We start from the raw sequence: 21,024 nt of genomic DNA, 5'->3' as shown, positions 1-21,024 counted from the left end.
CTGGGCCTCCACAAGGTCGACTCAGTCTCAAATGATTACCTGATGCAATGTGTTAAACATCGCCACTGGGGAGACAAAGGCGGCCGGGCATGGCGATGGCCACCCACCCCCTCGTGTGCCGTTCTGGCCTGCATAGGTGCTCGCTAACAGCACATACCCAATACATCTGTTAAAGATGATACGGGGCATCTTTGTCTTTGTGTGTAGTCGGGTAGTTCTATTCCTGCTCACAGCCAACATTGGTGGCGAATATCTAAACCAGCCCTGGACTTCACCTCTATAAACTAAGCCTTAAATGAGTACCTGGTGAGGTGTGTATCAGAACTGGGGATACAAAGGCAGCCCTGGGTGTTTGCTGGCCACATCACCTCCTCTTGTGCTGCGCTGGTCTTAATAAGACTATGAGGGTGATCATTATGTCTGTCTGTTGCATTTATGTTGTAGCGGTTGTACTCATGTTGTAGTGGTTGCATTCACGTTGTAGCAGTTCACCCTGCACTTCAATCTCAGCCACCTGAGTTTGATTTCTGGCTCCTAAACTCCATCGTTACCACGGAGCCAATTTTTATCCGGACCTGCCTCGGCCAACCCAAGGTTAGCGTAGCCTACAAATGAGTAGCCGGTACGGTGACGTGCTCCGGAACGTCGGCAACGAGGAGACAAAGGTGGCCGAGCACGAGCAATGCGCACGGTGCCCGGGCCTCGTTAATAGGCGCTCGCTAACATGGCGCGTTCGCTTGCGCTGTTTGCTGCCGTCTGTGCGAGCGCAGGGCGGAGTCGGAGCGCGAGGATCAGAGCGCGGTGCCCGTGCTCTACTGCGACGTCAGCTCGCTGCTGCTCTTCCTCCTCCTCACCATGCCGCAGCCGCTCCACAAAGGTGCCGCGTGCAGCACCGCCCGGGCCACGACCTGCACCTACCACGGCCGTTGTCGGCAGCGGCCGGCACCGCCGCCACCACATACTGTAGTCACCGTCAGCGTGCACACCGTCGCTTTGAGTGTAATCACCACCAACATCGTCGATGTTGCGAGAAATGTCTTCAGCGCCATGGCCGGCATCACCATCGACATCGCTGGCGACATCACCGCGATCACCATCGACATCAATGCATCCAAGTGACCACCGTCACCATCACTAGCATTGCCAACGTCAAAGATATTGTTGTCTGTATCCGAGTGACCGCCATCGGCGTTCACATTCTGGCCACCATCCATGTGAGCATCCCTAACAACGTCAACAGCCTTGGGCACCATCACCGTCGGCACCACTGCCGGCATCAGGCCCACCAGACACGCAAATGTGCACATAGCGATGCTTCAATGCCACGATTAAAATCAACGTTTGTGTTCATTATACTCAATCACCGAATCACTCGCCAACCTTCTCACTCGCTAAATAACTTCATTTACCCACTGCTACACTCACTCACTCGCCAATATACTTACTCACTCGCTCACTCTCCAAACCTTATATATCATTGTCACACGCATTCAGGCAAATCCTTCTCACTTATTCGTTCCCTCACCCTCGCTTTCTTAATTCCATGCAGTGACTACGAGCTGTCCGCAGCTGTGTGTTGACACTGTCAAGTTGTAAGCAGCTATTAGTATGCAAGCTATGAGTCACAACGGATGCAATGCTTGTGATCGGCGTGCATGCATTAGGTTAATGTCATGGACGGGAGAGCAACTCAAGTGAGGGAAAAAAGTATTTGATCCCTTGCTGATTTTGTACGTTTGCCCACTGACAAAGAAATGATCGGTCTATAATTTTAATGGTAGGTTTATTTGAACAGTGAGAGACAGAATAACAACAACAAAATGCAGAAAAACGCATGTCAAAATGTCATAAATTGATTTGTATTTTAATGAGGGAAATAAGTATTTGACCCCTCTGCAAAATATGACTTAGTACTTGGTGGCAAAACCCTTGTTGGCAATCACAGAGGTCAGACGTTTCTTGTAGTTGGCCACCAGGTTTGCACACATCTCAGGAGGGATTTTGTCCCACTACTCTTTGCAGATCTCCAAGTCATTAAGGTTTCGAGGCTGACGTTTGGCAACTCGAATCTTCAGCTCCCTCCACATATTTTCTATGGGATTAAGGTCTGGAGACTGGCTAGGCCACTCCAGGACCTTAATGTGCTTCTTCTTGAGCCACTCCTTTGTTGCCTTGGCCGTGTGTTTTGGGTCATTGTCATGCTGGAATACCCATCCACGACCCATTTTCAATGCCCTGGCTGAGGGAAGGAGGTTCTCACCCAAGATTTGACGGTACATGGCCCCGTCCATCGTCCCTTTGATGCGGTGAAGTTGTCCTGTCCCCTTAGCAGAAAAACACCCCCAAAGCATAATGTTTCCACCTCCATGTTTGACGGTGGGGATGGTGTTCTTGGGGTCATAGGCAGCATTCCTCCTCCTCCAAACACAGCGAGTTGAGTTGATGCCAAAGAGCTCCATTTTGGTCTCACCTGACCACAATACTTTCACCTAGTTGGTCCTTTGAATCATTCAGATGTTCATTGGCAAACTTCAGACGGGCATGTATATGTGCTTTCTTGAGCATGGGCACCTTGCCCATGCTGCGGGCACTGCAGGATTTCAGTCCTTCACGGCGTAGTGTGTTACCAATTGTTTTCTTGGTGACTATGGTCCCAGCTGCCTTGAGATCATTGACACGATCCTCCCGTGTAGTTCTGAGCTGATTCCTCACCGTTGTCATGATCATTGCAACTCCACGAGGTGAGATCTTGCATGGAGCCTCAGTCCGAGAGAGATTGACAATTCTTTTGTGTTTCTTCCATTTGCAAATAATCGCATCAACTGTTGTCACCTTCTCACCAAGCTGCTTGGCAATGGTCTTGTAGCCCATTCCAGCCTTGTGTAGGTCTACAATCTTGTCCCTGACGTCCTTGGAGAGCTCTTTGGTCTTGGCCATGGTGGAGAGTTTGGAATCTGATTGATTGCTTCTGTGGACAGGTGTCTTTTATACAGGTAACAAGCTGAGATTAGGAGCACTCCCTTTAAGAGTGTGCTCCTAATCTCAGCTCGTTACCTGTTTGAGAGGGGGTCAAATACTTATTTCTCTCATTAAAATGCAAATCAATTTATAACATTTTTAACATGCGTTTTTCTGGATTTTTTTGTTGTTATTCTGTCTCTCACTGTTCAAATAAACCTACCATTAAAATTATAGACTGATAATTTCTTTGTCAGTGGGCAAACGTACAAAATCAGCAGGGGATCAAATACTTTTTTCCCTCACTGTATGGGGGTTGCTGTGTTTGTTCTCTGCATTTTGACCGCAATCTAACTTGTACTGACATTCATTCGGGGTCTCTCCTTCCCGTAGGGGATGAGAGGGAGTCCCTGTTATCAGCTGCGAGTCAGGCTGCTTATCTTCAGCCAGCACACCACAGCTCAGAACAAAAAAAATAAACAGACGCATACGTCCAAACGTGCGCACACACACACACAACAGACTCCTTTTTAGCCTTGCAGACTGTTGGGGGCAACTGTTTTTAGTGAGTGCATACTCACCGCAGGCAGGGTGGCACACAAGGGGATGATGTGGCCAGTACCACATCCTGCCACCTTCTTCTGCCCCAGTGCTGATGTTTAGACGTCATTCCACATACACATTTAAAGCTGAGTAAACCTAGGGGGGGAAGTCCCATGGCAGGTTCTGATTGCACTTGCCAATGACCACTTGCCAGTTATCTATTTGGCTGGTATTGAACTCATGTAACCAGGGTGATATATAGCACAGTGCAAATACACACGCACACTGCTTTGATGGTGATGATGATGATGAAATACAGAAGTAATCACACGAACATCGTACTCTGGATTAAATGAACATTGGGGTGGCACTCGTTCTCCGTTCACAACTTTGAGCCTCCAGAACAAACTCGACATTTCTATGGCAAGGACCACAGTCTTTGCAGAGGAACGCACTCATGATTCTCTTTACAGAGCCTTCTCTTCATCTTGTCAAAATATTTATTTAGACTGGAGGAATCTTATGAGCTATGAAGTTATTTTTCACAGGTGTCCCCCCTCCCTGCTTCACTCTGCCCTGTTTGTGGCATCCCCCTGCCTTAGACCAATGCTCACCATATCCTCCTTGAGCCTCTCTCTCTCTCTACCCATTCAACATGGGCACTTTGTTTTACCAACCCCTCGAATGGAAGAGAAGCCTTCAAATCCCAACCAGGATTTCAACTCACGATCTTCCCACTGTGAGTAGGGCGTTTCTATCCACAGTCCGCACGGCCAATAATCTAGTAACATTAGGGTGACACCATCGCCAATGACCGATTTTGCTCATTCAAAAAAACTTGTTTATAGGGAGCGGTGACACAGTGGTTATCACGCTGTGCTATGAACCCAGCGACCCGAGTTCGATTCCCGATCACGGCCTCCCCTAGGTCAACTCAGCCTCCAATGAGTGCCTGGTGCGATGTGTAAACATGGACTCTGGGGAGACAACGGCACCCCCATCGTGCGCTGTTTCCGGCCTTCATAACTGCTCGCGAACAGCACTTCCCCCAAAAGTGTGTTAAGGCTATACGGGAATCTTTGTCTATGTGCGTGCATGTGCAAGGGAGTGAGTTAGAATTTTGCTTTGCCCCGGGCCGCCGTGACATGACACATTGAGGCGCACTAACGATTTGCGCGACGGATTTTAATTGCTTTGGAAGGCGGCAACAATGGTGGGCGAGGTCGGCCGGCGGTGGGGGGCGGGGGTGTGGGGGCGGGGGGGGGGGTCTGGTGGGGAATCGGGTGGGGGGGGTTACGATTGGGGACCCTTTGGGGAAACAGGGAAACCGGAATTCGAGATGAGTCCAGCCCCCCAGGTCGTGTCCGACCTTGGCTCAAAAACAAAACGTGAAATTGTTGTAGATTATTGTTGCCGTTGGTGGTGGTGGGGGGGCGGCGGTGGTGGCGGTGGTGCAGCAAGCACTTTTGAGTGATTGTAGCTCTCCGATAATGTTGTGTGTTGTGCTGCATGTTGATCGAACACGACGTGGCTGACGTGCACTGCCTTCCTGAAGTCTCCTCATTTCAGATCTGAAAACACACAGCAAAGAACTAGGATAGGTGAGCGTTTGGGCTGGGTGTGTGACCATAGCGGTTCGGGCGCTCCGCTACGATCTCGGCGACCCGAGTTCGATTCCCACTCACGGCCAACACCAGTGAGGAATATCTAAAACTGGTCCCTGGCCTTCCTCAAGGTCGACTCCACCTCAAATGAGTACCTTGTGAGTGCGTAAACATCGCCACTGGCGAGAAAGCAGCAGCTGTCGGACGTGGTGCTGGCCATCCACCCCCTCGTGTGCCGTGCCGGCCTTCATAGGTGCTCGCTAATGTCACTTGCCCCAATGGTCTGTTTAGGCTATGCGGGGGATCTTAGTTGTCTTTGTGAGTTGGCGTACGGAGAAAATCCCTGGCCGCTGGGCCCCCTGCGGAGCCAGTTGGAGGTTCCGCCTCCTCAACAGGGACGCCGTAATGGCCCTCGCATCTCTTTAACAGCGGGGCAGTTCTCTCAGCCCCCATAGAAACACCGCCATAGAACCCCACGAATCCTCCATCCCCAGCCGGGACACTCACGGCCGAGTGGTGCATGTAACGCGCTTCTTTATGTGGTGCGCTATTTTATTTTTCAATGGTTGGTTTGCTTTGATTCACTTATGGTGGCCGCTCGGGATTTTTTGTGCAGAGGGGAACGGTGTTTCCGGCCTGACGTTCATATCTGCCGGGCACTCTGTCCGCAATGCAGCGTTCTGGAGGCAGGGTTGGTGGATTGCACACAATTTGGCATGTGCTGAGAAACCACCCTTGTTCCTGCCTCCTAGCCATAGGGAAACGCAATACATACCTTCGTCAATAACACTTTCCCTAACGAGAAAAAGTATGTAGTAGGTGACGTTTTAGGCAATGGCCCTTCATAGTAGAGTGGTCATCCCTTTTCCATATGGTAAGATGCTCTCTCCCCGCGCCCTCCCACCGAATTTTAAATTAAAAGCTGGGGGTGCATCTAGTAATCCGGTAGGCGTGTGTGTGCGCGCATGTGCGATCAGATTTGTACAACTTTATTGACACCGGACACAAGTTTTTGCTGCATCTTACTTTCCAGAGTATCTTATAATCCGGAGAATACAGTAATATATTTATCCTCTTCAGGCCAGTGTTATTGATGAGTGTTTTGGGTAATTTTGTTAGTTGTGCTTGTGCACCACTTCCAATGCAGTATCACATAAATTAATCCAGGGGAAATTTGTCATTCCTCTGTGAGAAGAAGTTCAGGCGCAGACCACAAACATACTCCATTCAGCCTTACAGACTCTCGGTGCAAGTGACGTTAGAGAGCACCTATGAAGGCAAGCGCAGGAACACTTGGAGGGTGGTGTGGCTGGGAAATATGCCCGGCCACCGCTGTCTGAGTTCAGATTTCACAAGCCACTGATGTTTGTCATAGCCGGAAATCAAACCCGTTTATCCAGAATCGTAAATGACTGGGCCACCACCCTCTGTGCATGCATGTATGTGTAGTGTTGCTCCGGAGACACTTCGTAGGGGGGGGCACGTCTTTATTATCCACACGTACCCTAACCACTATACATCAATTCTTAATACAGTTGATCTTGAGGACCTCTTCCACTTGGTATATTATAGCCTCCTGTGTAGCGTGCCTAACCCGACTACGCTCCAGGTCCTCCGGCTATAATATACTATGTGAGACTACCTGACCTGACCCAGCCATGGTACAGGTCCAACACTGACCTCACAGAGCTTCGGCCCTTAAAAGGACGGCGAAGCTAGGGGTTCAGAGTCCTACTCTAGCAGCTCTTCTTTCTTCAACTGGTTGTCTTCAACTGCTCCGGTTTCCAACTGCTTCCGTCTCCAACTGCTTCGGTTTTTAAACTGCCTGGACCTCTCCAGAGGTTCGCCTTATATCCGTTTCTCAGCCGAGGTGCGGACCTCAGTGAGGGACGTGGATGACCCCACTGAGGTCCGCATGTCTGCCGTTGCAGGTCAGTGCAGCCGCAGCCCCCCCAGCCTTTGGGAGTGTTTGCGAGGGATCGTAGAATCCCTCACAGCCCCCCCAACTGCTTCAGGGCTGCCTGTCGTTGCCTGCAAGTGCAGCCCATCCATGGTGCTACATATGTACACAGACACACATTTTATGGACCTGTGTTAAAAAGTTCATGAAAATGTGATGAATGTTAAAAGTGATTAAAAGTCAAGTGTATCCTTGTTCAAGAAAGAATGCGCTGAACCAGTGATGGAAACTCCACATTCTGATTCTGCGCCACCCTTGTATTGGTATTGCCTGGCAATTACAGAATTGTAATGCTTTTGGATTTAATTTATCACAACAACAGGCTGTGATGTTTTTATGTCTGAGTGATGGTGAGTGATAAGTATGAGTGATGGTCGTGAGTGATGAGTGTTATCAGTGTTGTCGTTCTGTGTGATGCCAGTGAGTGATGTCGGTGATTGTGAGCGATGAGTGAGATAAGCGAGCATCAGCGAGTGTGGGTGAAGGTGGGTGATGTCGAGCGGAGCGCCGGGTGGCTAGAGCGCAGCAAGTTGGTAGTAGGGGGGCACAGGTGGTGCATCAGCCAGTCGTCTCAGTCAGTCGACCTGTGGCACCTGGGTCTATCCCGTGACCTCCTGCCAGCGGGCGTTCGACACTTCACGTGGCCGCAAGGTGCACATAGCCTGGCACAAGCGTCGTGGTGACGTCACCGCCACTTATTGGCGAATGGCGGTTGTTATATCAGTGATGTCGCCTGGTGTGAGTGATGTCGGTTATGGATGAGTGACGAATGGTGATCGAGATGAGTGAGTATCATAGAGTGTGTGTGACGGTGGGCGATGTCAATGATGTCACTTCGTGCGAGCAATGTGAGTGATGTAAATTAGTGTTGTCAGTGACTAGTGATTATGAATGTCATTGTGTGTTATTGGGTGTGAGTGATCTTGGCACGAGTGATGGCGGCTAATACCGGTCAATGCGAGCCATGGTGAGGTTTCTCATTAGCGGTGAGTAGTGGCATTGCTTGTGAGTGATGTCATTGATGTCGATGACCGTTAATGATGCCAAATATTTATTTCCATTCCTGCTGTGTGACCCTCAAAAGTCAACATGACAGTCTCCTCCTACTCCTCACACGAGCATGGGGTGGCATGCTATCGGCATCCACGAGCCAGTGGTGGAGAGTCTGGTCGTGTCATGCAAAGCGGTCCTCCGTTTGATCAACCCCAGAGGGAATGATCAACTGAACCGACTCCCAACTATGAGTCACGACCTTTAACCCAGATGTCACCTGACCTAAGAGTAGCAGTGAAGAACGTACGGCCCAACAGGGCCGGACATGGCCCACGGCTTCATTTCACACAACTCGTGGCCACGTGAGGCCTTCCGCTTGGAATCAGCCTCAAACGATTTTCAGCTGTTGCCATGAGCGTCTTACCTCCACTAATCGGGGTTACTGGAGGGCAATGTTACTTTACCTGGCACCGTTCAGGCGTTTTGCCGTGACCAGATGAGACTGCGTACGGTGCGTGTAATGTGTGCCGAGTCAGCCCGGCACAGTTGACACCGCCAAACCCGGGCCGTGCCGCTGACATCGCATGCAACGACCGTCCTTTACGTGGGTCAGTGCACCTAGTGACGAAACATGTGACGATAACGAAGAACCACACCCCTCACCCTGCTCGGCCCTGAGCCAGATTCAGACGTATTGCGAGGCCAGATTTTCACGGTTTGGTTTGCTTCTTGTGGCCAAACGCCTAATACCGTGAGAGCTCCGTGCTGGCTTGGATAAGCTGTACCAGCAGAAAATGAGCATGAGAGTGTTGTATTAACTATCTTACCCTTCACCTCCTCCCCACCTCGTTTCCCCACTCTCTCTCTCTCTACGCTCCACCGCCTCCTCCTCTTTTGCCTCCTCAGAGCACGTGACGTGCGTGGTGCGGGTCCTGTACACACTTGCGTACGTGCAGACCCTGGCCGCCCTGTCTCTCCGCCTCGGAGCCGACGAGAGAGCCGCGTGGATGCAGGGGGAGAGCCGACCGCAGGTATCCGGAGTCTCCCATCCGCCTGTGCCACTACTGCCGGCACAGCCAGCGCCACCACCACCATCACCACCAAAGACAAAGATCCCCCGAATAGCCTTAAAGCAGACTGTTGCACCAAGTGCTATTAGTGAGCACCTACAAAGGCTGGCACAGCACACGAGGAGGTATGTGGCTAGCACCACGCCCGGCCACCTTTGTATCCCCAGTGGCCATGTTTACACATCGCACTAGGTACTCATTTGAGTCGTGAGTCGAACTTCCGCTACCTTTAACCCATCCATCGTCACCCCAACAATCTATAAGGTTATGGGGGGATTTCTGTCCGCGCGCTTGGGTGTGTTAACATGTGTGGGGAGTGGTAGTGTTTGTGGTTAGCATGCTGCGCGACGAACCCGTCGACCCCAGTTTGAATCCCACACATGGCCATCACCACTGACGAATATTTTAATTGGTCCTGGGCCTCCTCTAGGTCGACTCGGCCTCAAGTGAGTACCTGGTGCAGTGTAAACATCACTACGAGGGAGACAAAGGCGGTCAGGCGTAGTGCTGGCCACCCACCCCCTTGTGTGCCGTGAAGGCCTTCATAGGTGCTCGCGAACAACACTTGCCCCAACAGTCTGTCGAGGTTATATGCAGGGGATATTTGTCTTTGTGTTAACACGTGACACCGACGTGTTCCCCAGGTGCTGCAGGTGTCGCAGGGAACGGACGGTGAGGATGGCGAGTGCTCGTGGAGGGAGATCCTGGCGATCGTCACAGCTGGGCTGACACAGCTCTACGAGAAGGAGCAGCCGGGAGCAGACACCACAGCTGTGAGGCCCACATTCGGATACATTACGCACCTGCTCACTCACTCACCTGCCTACTCACCTGATCATCCACTCACTCACTTGCCTGTCTGCTCACGTGCTCACTCGCTCGCACGCACTCAACAACAACTGTCATTCATCACTAAATGGCGGTGACATCACCACGGTGCTAGGCTAGGTGAACCTTGAGGCCACGTGTAGTGTGGAAGGCTTTCTGGCATGAGGTCACAGGACAGACCCAGGTGTTATGGGTTTACTTGCCGAGATGACTGGCAGATGCACCCTCTGTACTTCCTACTCTGCCAACTTTCTGTTTTTTAGCCACCCGGTGCTCCGCTCATTGTGAGTGTTGCTCCAAATTTGTTGTTGCCTCGAACTGCCCTGTAGCATCCTTCACAAGCCATAGAGCCGAACTTGACACTGCTGATACCAGTCATCAGCTAGTCCACTCAGCTCCGCATGCTTCTGTACAGCATCAGCCCATATCTTCTCCAGCCCATGCCTTGGCTATTTAGCCCCCTTTATCCATCCAAACAGAAGCTGCATGGGTATGCAGTGGCTGGGCATGTGGGCTATGTGACCGAGCCAACTGATTAAACCCAGGAGGGAGGGCATAACTGCCATCGGTGCGATCCCCTTTCTTAAAAAATTGGGACCACCAAGGCATCGTTCCAATCCTGCGGAACATATCCTGTAGACCAGGCAGTTTTAATATAGGGCAGCCTGCACACCATTGCCATAATTCCTCTAGAGTTCGCTTGAGAGGCCATCTCTGCCCGCCGCTTTACCTGGTCTCAGGCTCTGGATTGTTCTGCATGCTTCCTCAACAGTTAGGGCATCAGCCCGCCGCTCACACCCACCCAGTTACTCACTCTCGAATTCAATCACTCATTTACATACTCACTAACATACCCACCAACCCAGTCGCTCGCTCGCTCATTCACTCACTCGTGGAGCGACTGTTGCCCGTTGCAGCTGAGCGGCTGCGTGTGGTCGCCGCACTCGGTGGAGTTTTCGGTGCAGCAGGGCGTGCTGCCCTTCCTGCGCGTGGCGGCCCTGCTGCAGCACCACCTGTACCGCGATGAGCTGCCCACCTGCCAGGTGAGGGTGACACAAGCCCTGACGCCAGTATGCCGCCCCTCCCCCTGTACTCAACGTGCCCCTGCCGCTGCCAGACTCGTCAACATGCAACCATGGCCGAGACCACGTCGCCCCAATGTTACAGCCCCTCCACTGCCTTACAATTAAAATCCGGATCGATTTCGAGATCGTGCTCACCGTCTTCAGGATCCTGCCTACTTCTCAACTCTCATCGCGCTGTACTACCCCCCCCCCGCCCGCTACGGACTCCTGTCTTATCTCACGCTGCTCTCCTCCTCGAATTCTACTGCTCCCCTCTCATCTCACTCCTCTCCCCTCCATGCACTCTCGCACCTGTCCCCTCTCATCTTACTCCACTCCCCTCTCATCTCACTCCACTCCCCTCACTGCATTCTCCTACCTGTCCCCTCTCATCTCACCGTAGTCCCCCTGATGATTACACTGTGTCTACATGTATGTATTTGGCTGCTATAAATTTCCACGTGATAAGCCACTTCCTCGAGCTATGATTTGTGGCCAGCTCGCTTCTGTAAAAGAGCTATATAGCTCAGTGGGCCCTTTCCTGGTAAAATAAAAAATAGTAGTTAGAATAGTTTTAGTAGCGTGGCATCAGCTGATCACCGTGTGACGAGCGTCGCTGCATATTCGCCCTCCGCTCTCAGAACCCAGAGGAGGAGTTCTCGGCGCTCGCCGAGTTCTTGTCCCTCCTGGAGGCGCCCGCCTCCGCGATCGGAGTCCCCCCCAGTTCCGCCGGCGCGGCCGCCAACCCCGGCGCAGACGTCGCCGCCCCCGCCAGCGCTCGCTGCCTGCGCTGGTCCACGTCGCCGCGCCTCCTCGTTCGGCGGTGGTGCTCGGAGCTGAGCGGCATCACCTGCCGCAGCCCCGCGGACGGCCTGGTGTGTGTGCGCGCGTGCGCATCACTCTTTTTCCACCGCGCGGTCAAGCCGTGCCGGATGGGGCCCGTTGTCGAGGTCGGCATGGCGTGGCACGGGAGGCGCCACGATCTTTTTGTCCACTGCGGAACCCTGAGCCGCCTTGCTCACGTTGCGGAGACGCACGCGTAGGCGACGCGGCCGTGACGTCGCGTCCTCGCCGCGTACCGACTGGCGTCATAAGCATGGCCGTGACTGAATTTGTACCCTTCAGTTTTATGAAGCTTCTGGAACACCATTAGAATTCACATCAATCACTCAGTCACTCAAGACGGGCTGTATATATTTCGATATGAAAACTAAATAAACATTTCAATGTAACAACTATAATTTGCCCCCGTTTCTTGCAATGTCACGATGTAATGTCACATGCCTTTGCCGTCATGGTGACAGACACGAAATTAATGCATATTGTGCTGCTATTGGCATCGTGTCATCGTGAGACAAGGACACTCACATTTGGATGCTCTTGCGTAGATTAGTGGTGATGTGGCTCAGCGGTGGCGCGTTCACCGCTTGTTGCAGAGCTTCGCGGTTTCGAATCCAGCGGCCGCCCTGGTTGACACTACAGGTGTATGCGCTGTCTGCTTCAGATCGGATGTGATAGATCCCGTGACGTCGTTCGCAAGAATAGGCGTCACGGTCGAAACCTGCCAAATTTGAAAAACTTTACCCTGCAGTGTACTCGATTGGGATTATACTCTCCTGCGAAACCAGGATTCGACTAATCATCTCTCCAGGGTTAATAATAACGATGACAACGACGACGACGATGGCGATGATCGCGATATTGACGATGATAACAACGACGGTGAATATTCATCGTTGCCACCCCTTCCCCCACCCCCCATGTCCATCCTCCCCCGACCCCCAGGCCTTGCTGCGTCGCGTCGACGCCTGGGCCCAGCCGCGGTTGCTGCAGCTGCCCCGCGGCTACAGCTGCCTCTTCCAGCACTACCACGGCCGCGCGTGCACCACCTGCGGAAAGCCGCCAAAGGACCCCGCACTCTGCCTCGTGTGTGGGGCCTTCCTCTGCCTCAAGGGCATCTGCTGCAAGCAGCAGAACTGTTACGAGTGTGTGCAGGTGCGTGCACAACTGCTGCCAGTTGTGTGCAGGTGCGTGCACAACTGCTGCCAGTTGCGTGCAGAACTTCTGCGAGCTGTGTGCAGAATCGCTACGGGTTTGTGCAGAATTGTTGCAGGTGTGTGCAGAACCAATGTGGTGGTGCTAGCCCTTGGGCCACCCTCAGAATCTGTTTCGGGAAGGGGTGCTTCCCCCCCCCCCCCCCCTTTCTGACATGGGCTTACGTTATACCTACAACCTGGGTTTAAACCCAGGGCTTGAACCCAGGTTGTGTGTCGAATTGGCCAGTTCTGCTCATTATGCACCAGATGTCCAACTCCGGGCACCTTATTCTTAGTTTTTTCGGTAAAGTCACGTTGAAGAGAAACAACAAAATAACAAAATATATATAAAACAATAAAAAAATTCTCACGACGTTTCGACCATAACTCAAACGGTCGTTTGGAGGAGCAGCGACGTTCAAGCGTAGGACGTCACGTTTTTATTTTCCACCCGAGGAGCTCCGTGCGATGCAAAATTTTCCCGGGGTGTGAGCGATAGCGGGCTGGACACGGTCGCTCACCGGAAGGGGCCCAATGTTGAAGGCGGTCCACCCACACACACACTCACTCGCGCTGCGGAGCGGCTGGCTCGGTGCTGCGATTCGCACACCAGCCGCGCCCCCCCTCCCTCCCGTATACGCTCGGCGATAACGGCAATGACGCAGCTAATAAACGGCCGTCGTTCGAGTTTCCGTTTGACGCTGCCGCCGTGTCCTTTCAGGATTGGCGAGCCGCGTTATTTCGAAACTGCTAATTAATTGCAGCATGCTGCGTGCTTAATTACCTCGGCGCTGAGAACGGCTGCTGTTGTTTTCCCCCCATTAGTAATCCGCTATTAATGCCCGCGGAGTCTATTTGTATAGATGTACTTGTGCATGTGCCACGTCCCTTCTCAATCCACTGTTGGATGTGAACCCTCCCCACGCTGTGCGGGTTGTGGGTTGTTATTTGACCGTACTTCACCATCCTGGACAGTGATGAGAGTTGGTTGAGGCGTGGTGCATAAACATGGGAGCATAGATAGATGTACGACACTATACGGGATATTTGTATTACGCTGTCCCACCCGCCAAGCAGCTCTGGACCATATAGCCTATAATACCTATCATGCATGGTGGTTGCCCATCCAAGCAATGTCCAGGTTCAACATGCTTAGCTTAGTGAGATCTGACTTTGAAGCGGTCCAGTTCTCGTTCAGATACCACTGTGCCACGCGACAGAGTCTGCAATGCCGAACAGGAGACTTTTGTCTTTATACAGTGAAAATGGCCCAGCAGCAGTGCCTTCAGCGCTTGTTGTAGAGGTTCACAGTTCGAATCATCGGCCATCTTGATTAATACTGCTTCACAGTTGATGTTAAAGATCACGTTACATCGTTTAAAAGAGTGGACCATAGTGTGCCGGCGTCGTGGTATACATGTGCTGACGTTTTTAATTACCCACAATTACTCAATTGGATTATAATTTGCATTCAACGCCCCCAGCTTGGCAGGACCGTCCTAAAAAATAGTGTTATGAGACTCAAGAAGGCCATTGTGGGTAAATCAACAACAATAATAATAAACAAAAGTGCTTCCCCCTGTGTGTACATGTGGAGAGCGGTAAAGTGGTCACGACACGGCATTACGAACCCAGTGACCCGAACCCGAGAATATTTGAACCAGTCCTGCACCCTCCCATAAGTCGACTACAGCCGTAAATGAGTAGCTGCCCGTGGAAACGATCGGCCGGTCGCGGTGTTCACCACACACCTGTTAAAGTCTACCTTGGGGGGGGGGGGGGGCGGGGATCTTTGTCTCTGTGGGCGCAGCACTCGCAGGTATGCGGGGCCGGCACGGCCGTGTTCCTGCTGGTGCACGCCTCCGTCGTGATCGTCGTGCGGGGCCCTCAGTTCTGCCTCTGGGGCTCCGTCTACCTGGACGCGCACGGCGAGGAGGATCGAGACCTACGGTGAGATCCCCTGCCCCCCGTCCCCCTGCACCCCGCCGCCCCCCCCCCCCCTGCCCCCGCCCCTCCTGCTCCCCCCACCTGACGACTCCTAAGGAGGACGAAACTCGCTGACCGTTTGTGTTTCGTTGCTGCCCTGTTTGGGATTTGGCCAATGTCTAATTGGACACCCGTGAAACGACTGTACATCTCTGAAAAAGAGCTTCATAGCTCATCGAATTCCTCCGGTATAAATATATATATTCTAATTCTGATTCAGATTGAGTGGCACGGCGTTCTCAGCTCCTCTTTGAACTGGCGGGACTGGACAACGCCAAGAGCTTCTGCGCATTGGCCACCGTCAGTGGCGATTATCTGAACCGGTCCTGGGCCTCGCCTTGGTTGACTCAGCCTTAAAATAAGTACCTGGTGTGTGAACGTCAACACCGGGTGGCAGATAAAGGCTGCCGTGCATGGTGCTGGCCACCGACTCACCCCCTCGTGTGCCGTACCGTTGTTAATACGCACTCGCTAACAGTTCACTAGCACTCTGTTGAAGTCTGTACGGGGGGGGGGGATCTTTGTGTTTGTGGTCCAGGCGAGGCAAGCCGCTGTTCCTGTGCGACGAGCGGTACCGTGTGCTGGAGCACCAGTGGGTGTCTCACGCCTTCGACCACATGAACAAGCGCTGGGGACCGCACTACAATGGGCTGTGAACACACACACACACACGTACACACACACACACACGTACACACACACAAACGTACACACCCATGTACCACGGCTGCCTATGCACAGACACACGCCTGCTCGCACTCGCACCAAGCTTAGCCGTACGAACTTTTCCCACGAGCCGCCGTGGCACACCGGTCGGCGACCTTACGCCAACGCGTGCGCTACGTGCACGCACATTTTTGCTTGCGCTCTTACATCGTGCAGTCGTACGCACAGTCGCAGCCAGTCGTGCACATTTACTGTCGAACGTGCGCCTACACACGTGCACACACATTGATGCATACATACAGACACGTGTGCTGGTGTGCGCACACATTTATATAGAGTGTGTATACAACTTGCAGCCACTTTATTTTTAAGATTACCATACGCACCTGCAGACTGGGTGTCAGGGTCAGCATTTCGGATGAGACTTGACTCAGACTGGGTTTTAGTCTCATTTGGCCTAGGTTCCAGGAAAATAAGCTTCAAGATGAGAATCTTGATTGAGGAAAGGCTACAGAAGATCAGGTTTAGGATCTTGAGACATCTCTCCCAAGAGATCAGACTTCAGGATCTCTTGTCTTGTTGAGATTCAGTTGCCGAGAGACCGGGTTTTATTATTATAGTCTTTTACCTGGCTGCAGGTGACCAGGTATCAGGATTGGTGCCTAGAAACTTGGGTTCAGGAGACCAGGTTTCAATTCCTTTAGACTTGGCTTCAAGAAACCAGATGTTTTGTTTGCTATCTTGAGACTTGGCTCCAGTAGTCTCCAGGACACAAAAACCCAGGCAAGACCCTCATAAAAAGGAGTCATTTGAGGCTCTTCTAGCTGAGTAAAGGACTAATACCTCTTTTCCACTGCACAACCAAAGCCGCACTGGGGCCATGCCAAGGCAGCCGAGTACAGTGCAAGAGGCGCCAGGTTCCATTTTTCGCTGGAGAAGCTGAGCCGTGCCTCTCAGCGTCAGTGCGTGCAACAAACGAACGGAACTACGCGTGTAGATGACTCGGTGACGGCGTGTCCTCGTGCGTTGGTGACGAGCATGGGTGATGCTGAATTCTCAGGGTTAACTGATTGACGCCACACACAACAAAAACGCGTCATTTGCCCCGCCCCATAGCCCTGCTTGGTCCCCGAACCAGAACCAGACGTCATGCGGGGACGGCGTTTGGTTCTCCTCGGCATGGCAAATAGCACACCGCCTGGCTCGGCACGGATATGCCAGTGGAAAAGGGGCTTAATCGTTAACTTTGTTAACTGACGGAATTTTGTTAACTGATCCTTGTATTCAGGCCATGGTTTCGGGGCACGCAAGGGAATAATATCCGTGGAAGGCAAGGCAATATTTACATTTTAATTTAGCGCCCTTTCATACCGCGGAGAGTAAATTGTAGTGACTGCTCGCGGCTTTAGAACTGTCAAACGAAGAATAAAGTGTCGTCGTTACACGTTTTGGCGTTGATAGTGAAATAAATACGATGCATTTCCTCCGCCCGCCAACGTGAGTCATTTCAATATTTTCTATTTAAGAACCTGTAAGAAGTTAAAGTTGACTTTAAACAACAACAAATTATTGTGGATTCTTTCTTTTCTAATTTGTCATCCCTGACATGAAAATCATTGGAAGGAACACCCGCTTGAAAATAATTCATACTCGTTTTAAATTTTAAGTGGCCCTGACTCCTCCATCAAAAATTGCTGTGAAGAGGTGGGTGCTTGGGACACGAGTGAAAATCTCCCGTCATGGACACCGATATAAAAAGGAGCTAAGTAAATGTTGTTTTATGCTAATGACCACCCTCCTGGACTTAAAGAAACCAATAAACTGGCCAAGATACTTTTATCCTTTGGGAATAGGTGAATGCAGAAGATGCTCGGAAGTTCATGGCAGGTTTTGGGCACAAACTCATCCTTTGAGTTCGGAATAGAATGCAGGCAGAGAGGAAATTAGGATGCGTGGGGTGTGTGTGGAGGATACAGGAGGGCAGGTTATCGAGACGGGCATTCGAGTGGCACCCAGTCAGAGGGTGGTGGTGATGAAACTGTAAGACAAACTTTTGGGGCCGGGTGTTCACCGTGCAACAGTTGAGGGATTTGGTGGAAGGGAAGGAAGTGATGTCAAGGTGTGGTGGTACAATTGGCATTGTCTCTTGATTCAGAAACTGTCTCCTGCAGTTATATTTAAAGTAACTGACCCCAAATAATTTACATTAATGACTTTTCAGCAAACGTCAACATCTCCTGCAGCGCATGTATGTGTGTATGTATACATTTCTTTGGCACCGTACGAAGCCAATTGCGCTAATTGAAGGTGCAGCAAACTCTCCACCACTAAATGGTGGCGACATCATCCTTGATGCCTTGCACCAGGCTAGGTGCTCGCATACTCTCGGTGGAGAGGTGAGACGTCGCCCGATGGAAGGTCACGGAACAGACGCAGGCAATACCGAACAAGCCGCTTGTCCGTATTGTCCCCTCGTACATGTGGGTTTTCGCTGGGCACTTGGGGCTCCTACGCCCTCCCCCCCCACAGAGAACATGAAGCAAGACCCTCCCAGCAAAGAATCTTTCGACTCATTTGAGGCTCTCTTGGTTAAAGGGTTTAACTATTTGGTATAACATTTACAGGAACGTTTTGAACTATTAGGGGGGGTAATTAAGTGTGTACATTTGACGTGAATGGGTGCAATTGACCTCAAATCTAATTATATAAATACACTAATACTCTACTATTAATAGCATTAACTTTTGGATAGGCAAGAGCCAACAAGCAGACTATATGCATCACAAGTACTACTTTAATTATATGTAGCTATGCACACTTTTTTCTTTAAACAGAAACACAAGTTGTGTATGATATTCTATATACGCGTTCATAAAATGTGCGTCTGTTTGCAAGCTTTTATTCCTACGGAAGTGAACTGCGACGATCCATCGCCACATCGAAGCCTCGGACGGTCGACCTTCGTCCCCAGAGGAGTAGAAATGTTTGTGTGAGAATGTATGACGTTCAAAAACTTTACAAGTTAGAACAATGACCCTGCTGCTGCTCAGTGTTAGGTCAATCAACAGATCTAACATATCAATTGCATTCGTTGCTTCCTTTCCTCCACAAATTAACGTTGCTTTCAAATAAAAAATGTGACCGCTGCTTCAAATGTGGCTGTGGACGGCGCTCATCTCCACCGATGGCCCCGAGCCAATGATGGAAATTCCACGTTCCAATAGCGGTGGCGGCGGATCGGACTCTTCATAGGGCCACTGTTGCCTTTCCACAGTTGATCAAATAGACTGACGCCTGTACGTATGCATGTACGTTGAGCTTCTTTCGCGCCGTACGTAGCCGCCCACGACCGGGATTTGAACTCACGACCCGTCGGCGTGCGAGTCGGACGTTCTAACCGCGGCACTGCGCATGAATAACGATGATGGCACAGTCGCCCCCCACCCACCCCCTGCCGATTTTAGCGGAACGCTGCCAATGTTCAAGACCCTTTTGCCGCGTGCCAGTTTTAAAAGCTTAAGGAGTCACCGCTTTTTCAACAATAACAAAATGTGGGACAAACCACTTTGGCGCAAATTGTTTGCTTTGAAAATAAATGCTCAGAAAGGGGGGGGGGGGGTGGGTTTGGGGTTCAGGTATCGGCGGCCTGCCGCTCAATTCGCGAGCGTTGGCACGTTTGTAATGGTATAACATTTACACTTTTTGGATAGTCACGATTCAAGAGGGTGAAGCGGTCTGTTATCTTACGCGTCTGCTGCATTCAATTAAAATAGAATTATTAACAAAAAATAAGGAAGTATCCTTTTTTCCCCAAAAGGTTCCACTCGCGAGCCTTTTGCAGGTCAGCGGCTTGTTGTAATGGCCAAGACAAAAGGCCCCTTTATCATGGCCCTGCCTGCGGTGAGCACCTGTGTGTGCTGCGAGGGATAAGTAATCGGTCCTCGAAATTACCACAATCGGTTTAATTATTTTCGTATTCAAAAGGGGCCTTTTGTAGCCCACATAACAACGCACACGATATATACAATGGCACTTTTTTATTATTATTGGGATATCTAATTGTGCAACTTTCATTGGACATATTGTGACACACTGTTCAGGTTCTGTATAGTACTGATGTTTATAATGTATATTTTTGAGCACTGTTTGATTGTTTATTAAGATTGTGCCATGCTTTATGGGGTTTTTTTGCAAGGCTCACAATTGGAAGAGATTTGTTTTGACAACCAGAGTTGACCTGAGCCTCCGTCATCACCATCATCGCCATCATCGTCATGCTACGGCTCATCGGCACGCCATACCCAGCTGTGCAATTTGACGTCAATCTGTCTCCTTTGCTCAAACGAGCAACGGGACGGCACTCCTGTGCCAGCCAGTTGTGTAAAGTCCCATTGCCTATGGTGGGGACCAGTCTCTCCGTAGGATGGCCACAAAGTGATCCTAATTTTACGCGGCCTCGGAATTATGATGGGTTGCGTTTGGCCCCCTGGTCAGAATTTGACCTTGTAACTTTCAAGTTGAGAGTCCAGCATCATAGCAACGGACCCACGTGGCCAGGTCAGTATTAATTTAATTTCTGTTTTGTTTCCAACGTGCGTTGCTGTTGCAGTTAAGGGCCTGTCAAATTAGCTGCCATCACCTCACCTCTTTGACACTGTTGACTTTTCCTTGGCAGCCTGTAAGCTGGGCATGGCTCACTGATGAGTCCATAGGAGGGCAAAATGCTTGCGTGTCTCTCGTGATAAGGACGTCCAAACACCTTTTATCGTTTTCGTCATCAATTAAGAGTGGTTGTTAGGGGCATTGACAAAAAAATCTTTTTTTATCGTTTTGTCTGCTCATGTTGGAAATGCTAAAATACAGGAAAAGAAAAAAAGAAAAGAATATAAGAATAATTGAAATGTAATTGTAAAGTCTCTATCTGTATAATGCTCCAGGGTTTTTGTTTTTTTTCTGCTTCAGAGAGTTATACTAATGATAAATGAAAGAATAAAACACTTAAGAGAATCTGATGATTGTGTTTACTCACAGGAAATAGTTTTTAATCAATGCATCTGTTCAATCTCCATCCAGGTGACTGTTTCCCAGTATTTGCACAATGCAACCTGAACGTGATTTCAACTTCACCGATGGTCCTCAGACTGAGAGGCCAGAGAGAAGAACACGTGGATTAGAAAAGCATAAGCAGGGTAACTTCATAATTAAAAACTCAAAACATGCGAGTGGGCTTGTGGACGGCAACGACATCACGGCTAGAAGGACATGCTGGCCGAAAGGTCACGAATCGTGAAGGGAACGGGGACCCAGGAAGGGAAC

The 21,024-nt window shown here is 50.8% G+C and overlaps 1 protein-coding gene across 9 annotated transcripts in view; it reads left to right on the top strand.

The window, feature by feature from the left end:
* The window catches only part of UBR3 (ubiquitin protein ligase E3 component n-recognin 3), a 158,510-nt gene extending 137,795 nt beyond the window's left edge, over positions 1-20,715 (top strand). For all 9 annotated transcript variants that reach the window (XM_076071656.1, XM_076071662.1, XM_076071655.1 and 6 more), the window contains 8 exons: positions 771-877; positions 8,965-9,089; positions 9,773-9,901; positions 10,874-10,999; positions 11,662-11,895; positions 12,806-13,015; positions 14,867-15,006; positions 15,581-20,715. In XM_076071656.1, the coding sequence (XP_075927771.1) occupies positions 771-877; positions 8,965-9,089; positions 9,773-9,901; positions 10,874-10,999; positions 11,662-11,895; positions 12,806-13,015; positions 14,867-15,006; positions 15,581-15,698 (1,189 nt within the window). In that variant the 3' untranslated portion in view covers positions 15,699-20,715. The remainder of the gene's footprint in view (positions 1-770; positions 878-8,964; positions 9,090-9,772; positions 9,902-10,873; positions 11,000-11,661; positions 11,896-12,805; positions 13,016-14,866; positions 15,007-15,580) is intronic.
* Positions 20,716-21,024: the final 309 nt, after the last annotated feature.

The sequence above is a fragment of the Petromyzon marinus genome, chromosome 34 (genome assembly GCF_048934315.1).
Source record: "Petromyzon marinus isolate PM22_M1 ecotype Great Lakes invasive population chromosome 34, UKy_Petmar_22M1.pri1.0, whole genome shotgun sequence".
Classification (NCBI taxonomy): domain Eukaryota; kingdom Metazoa; phylum Chordata; class Hyperoartia; order Petromyzontiformes; family Petromyzontidae; genus Petromyzon; species Petromyzon marinus.
This window is presented reverse-complemented; position numbering and strand designations above follow the sequence as displayed.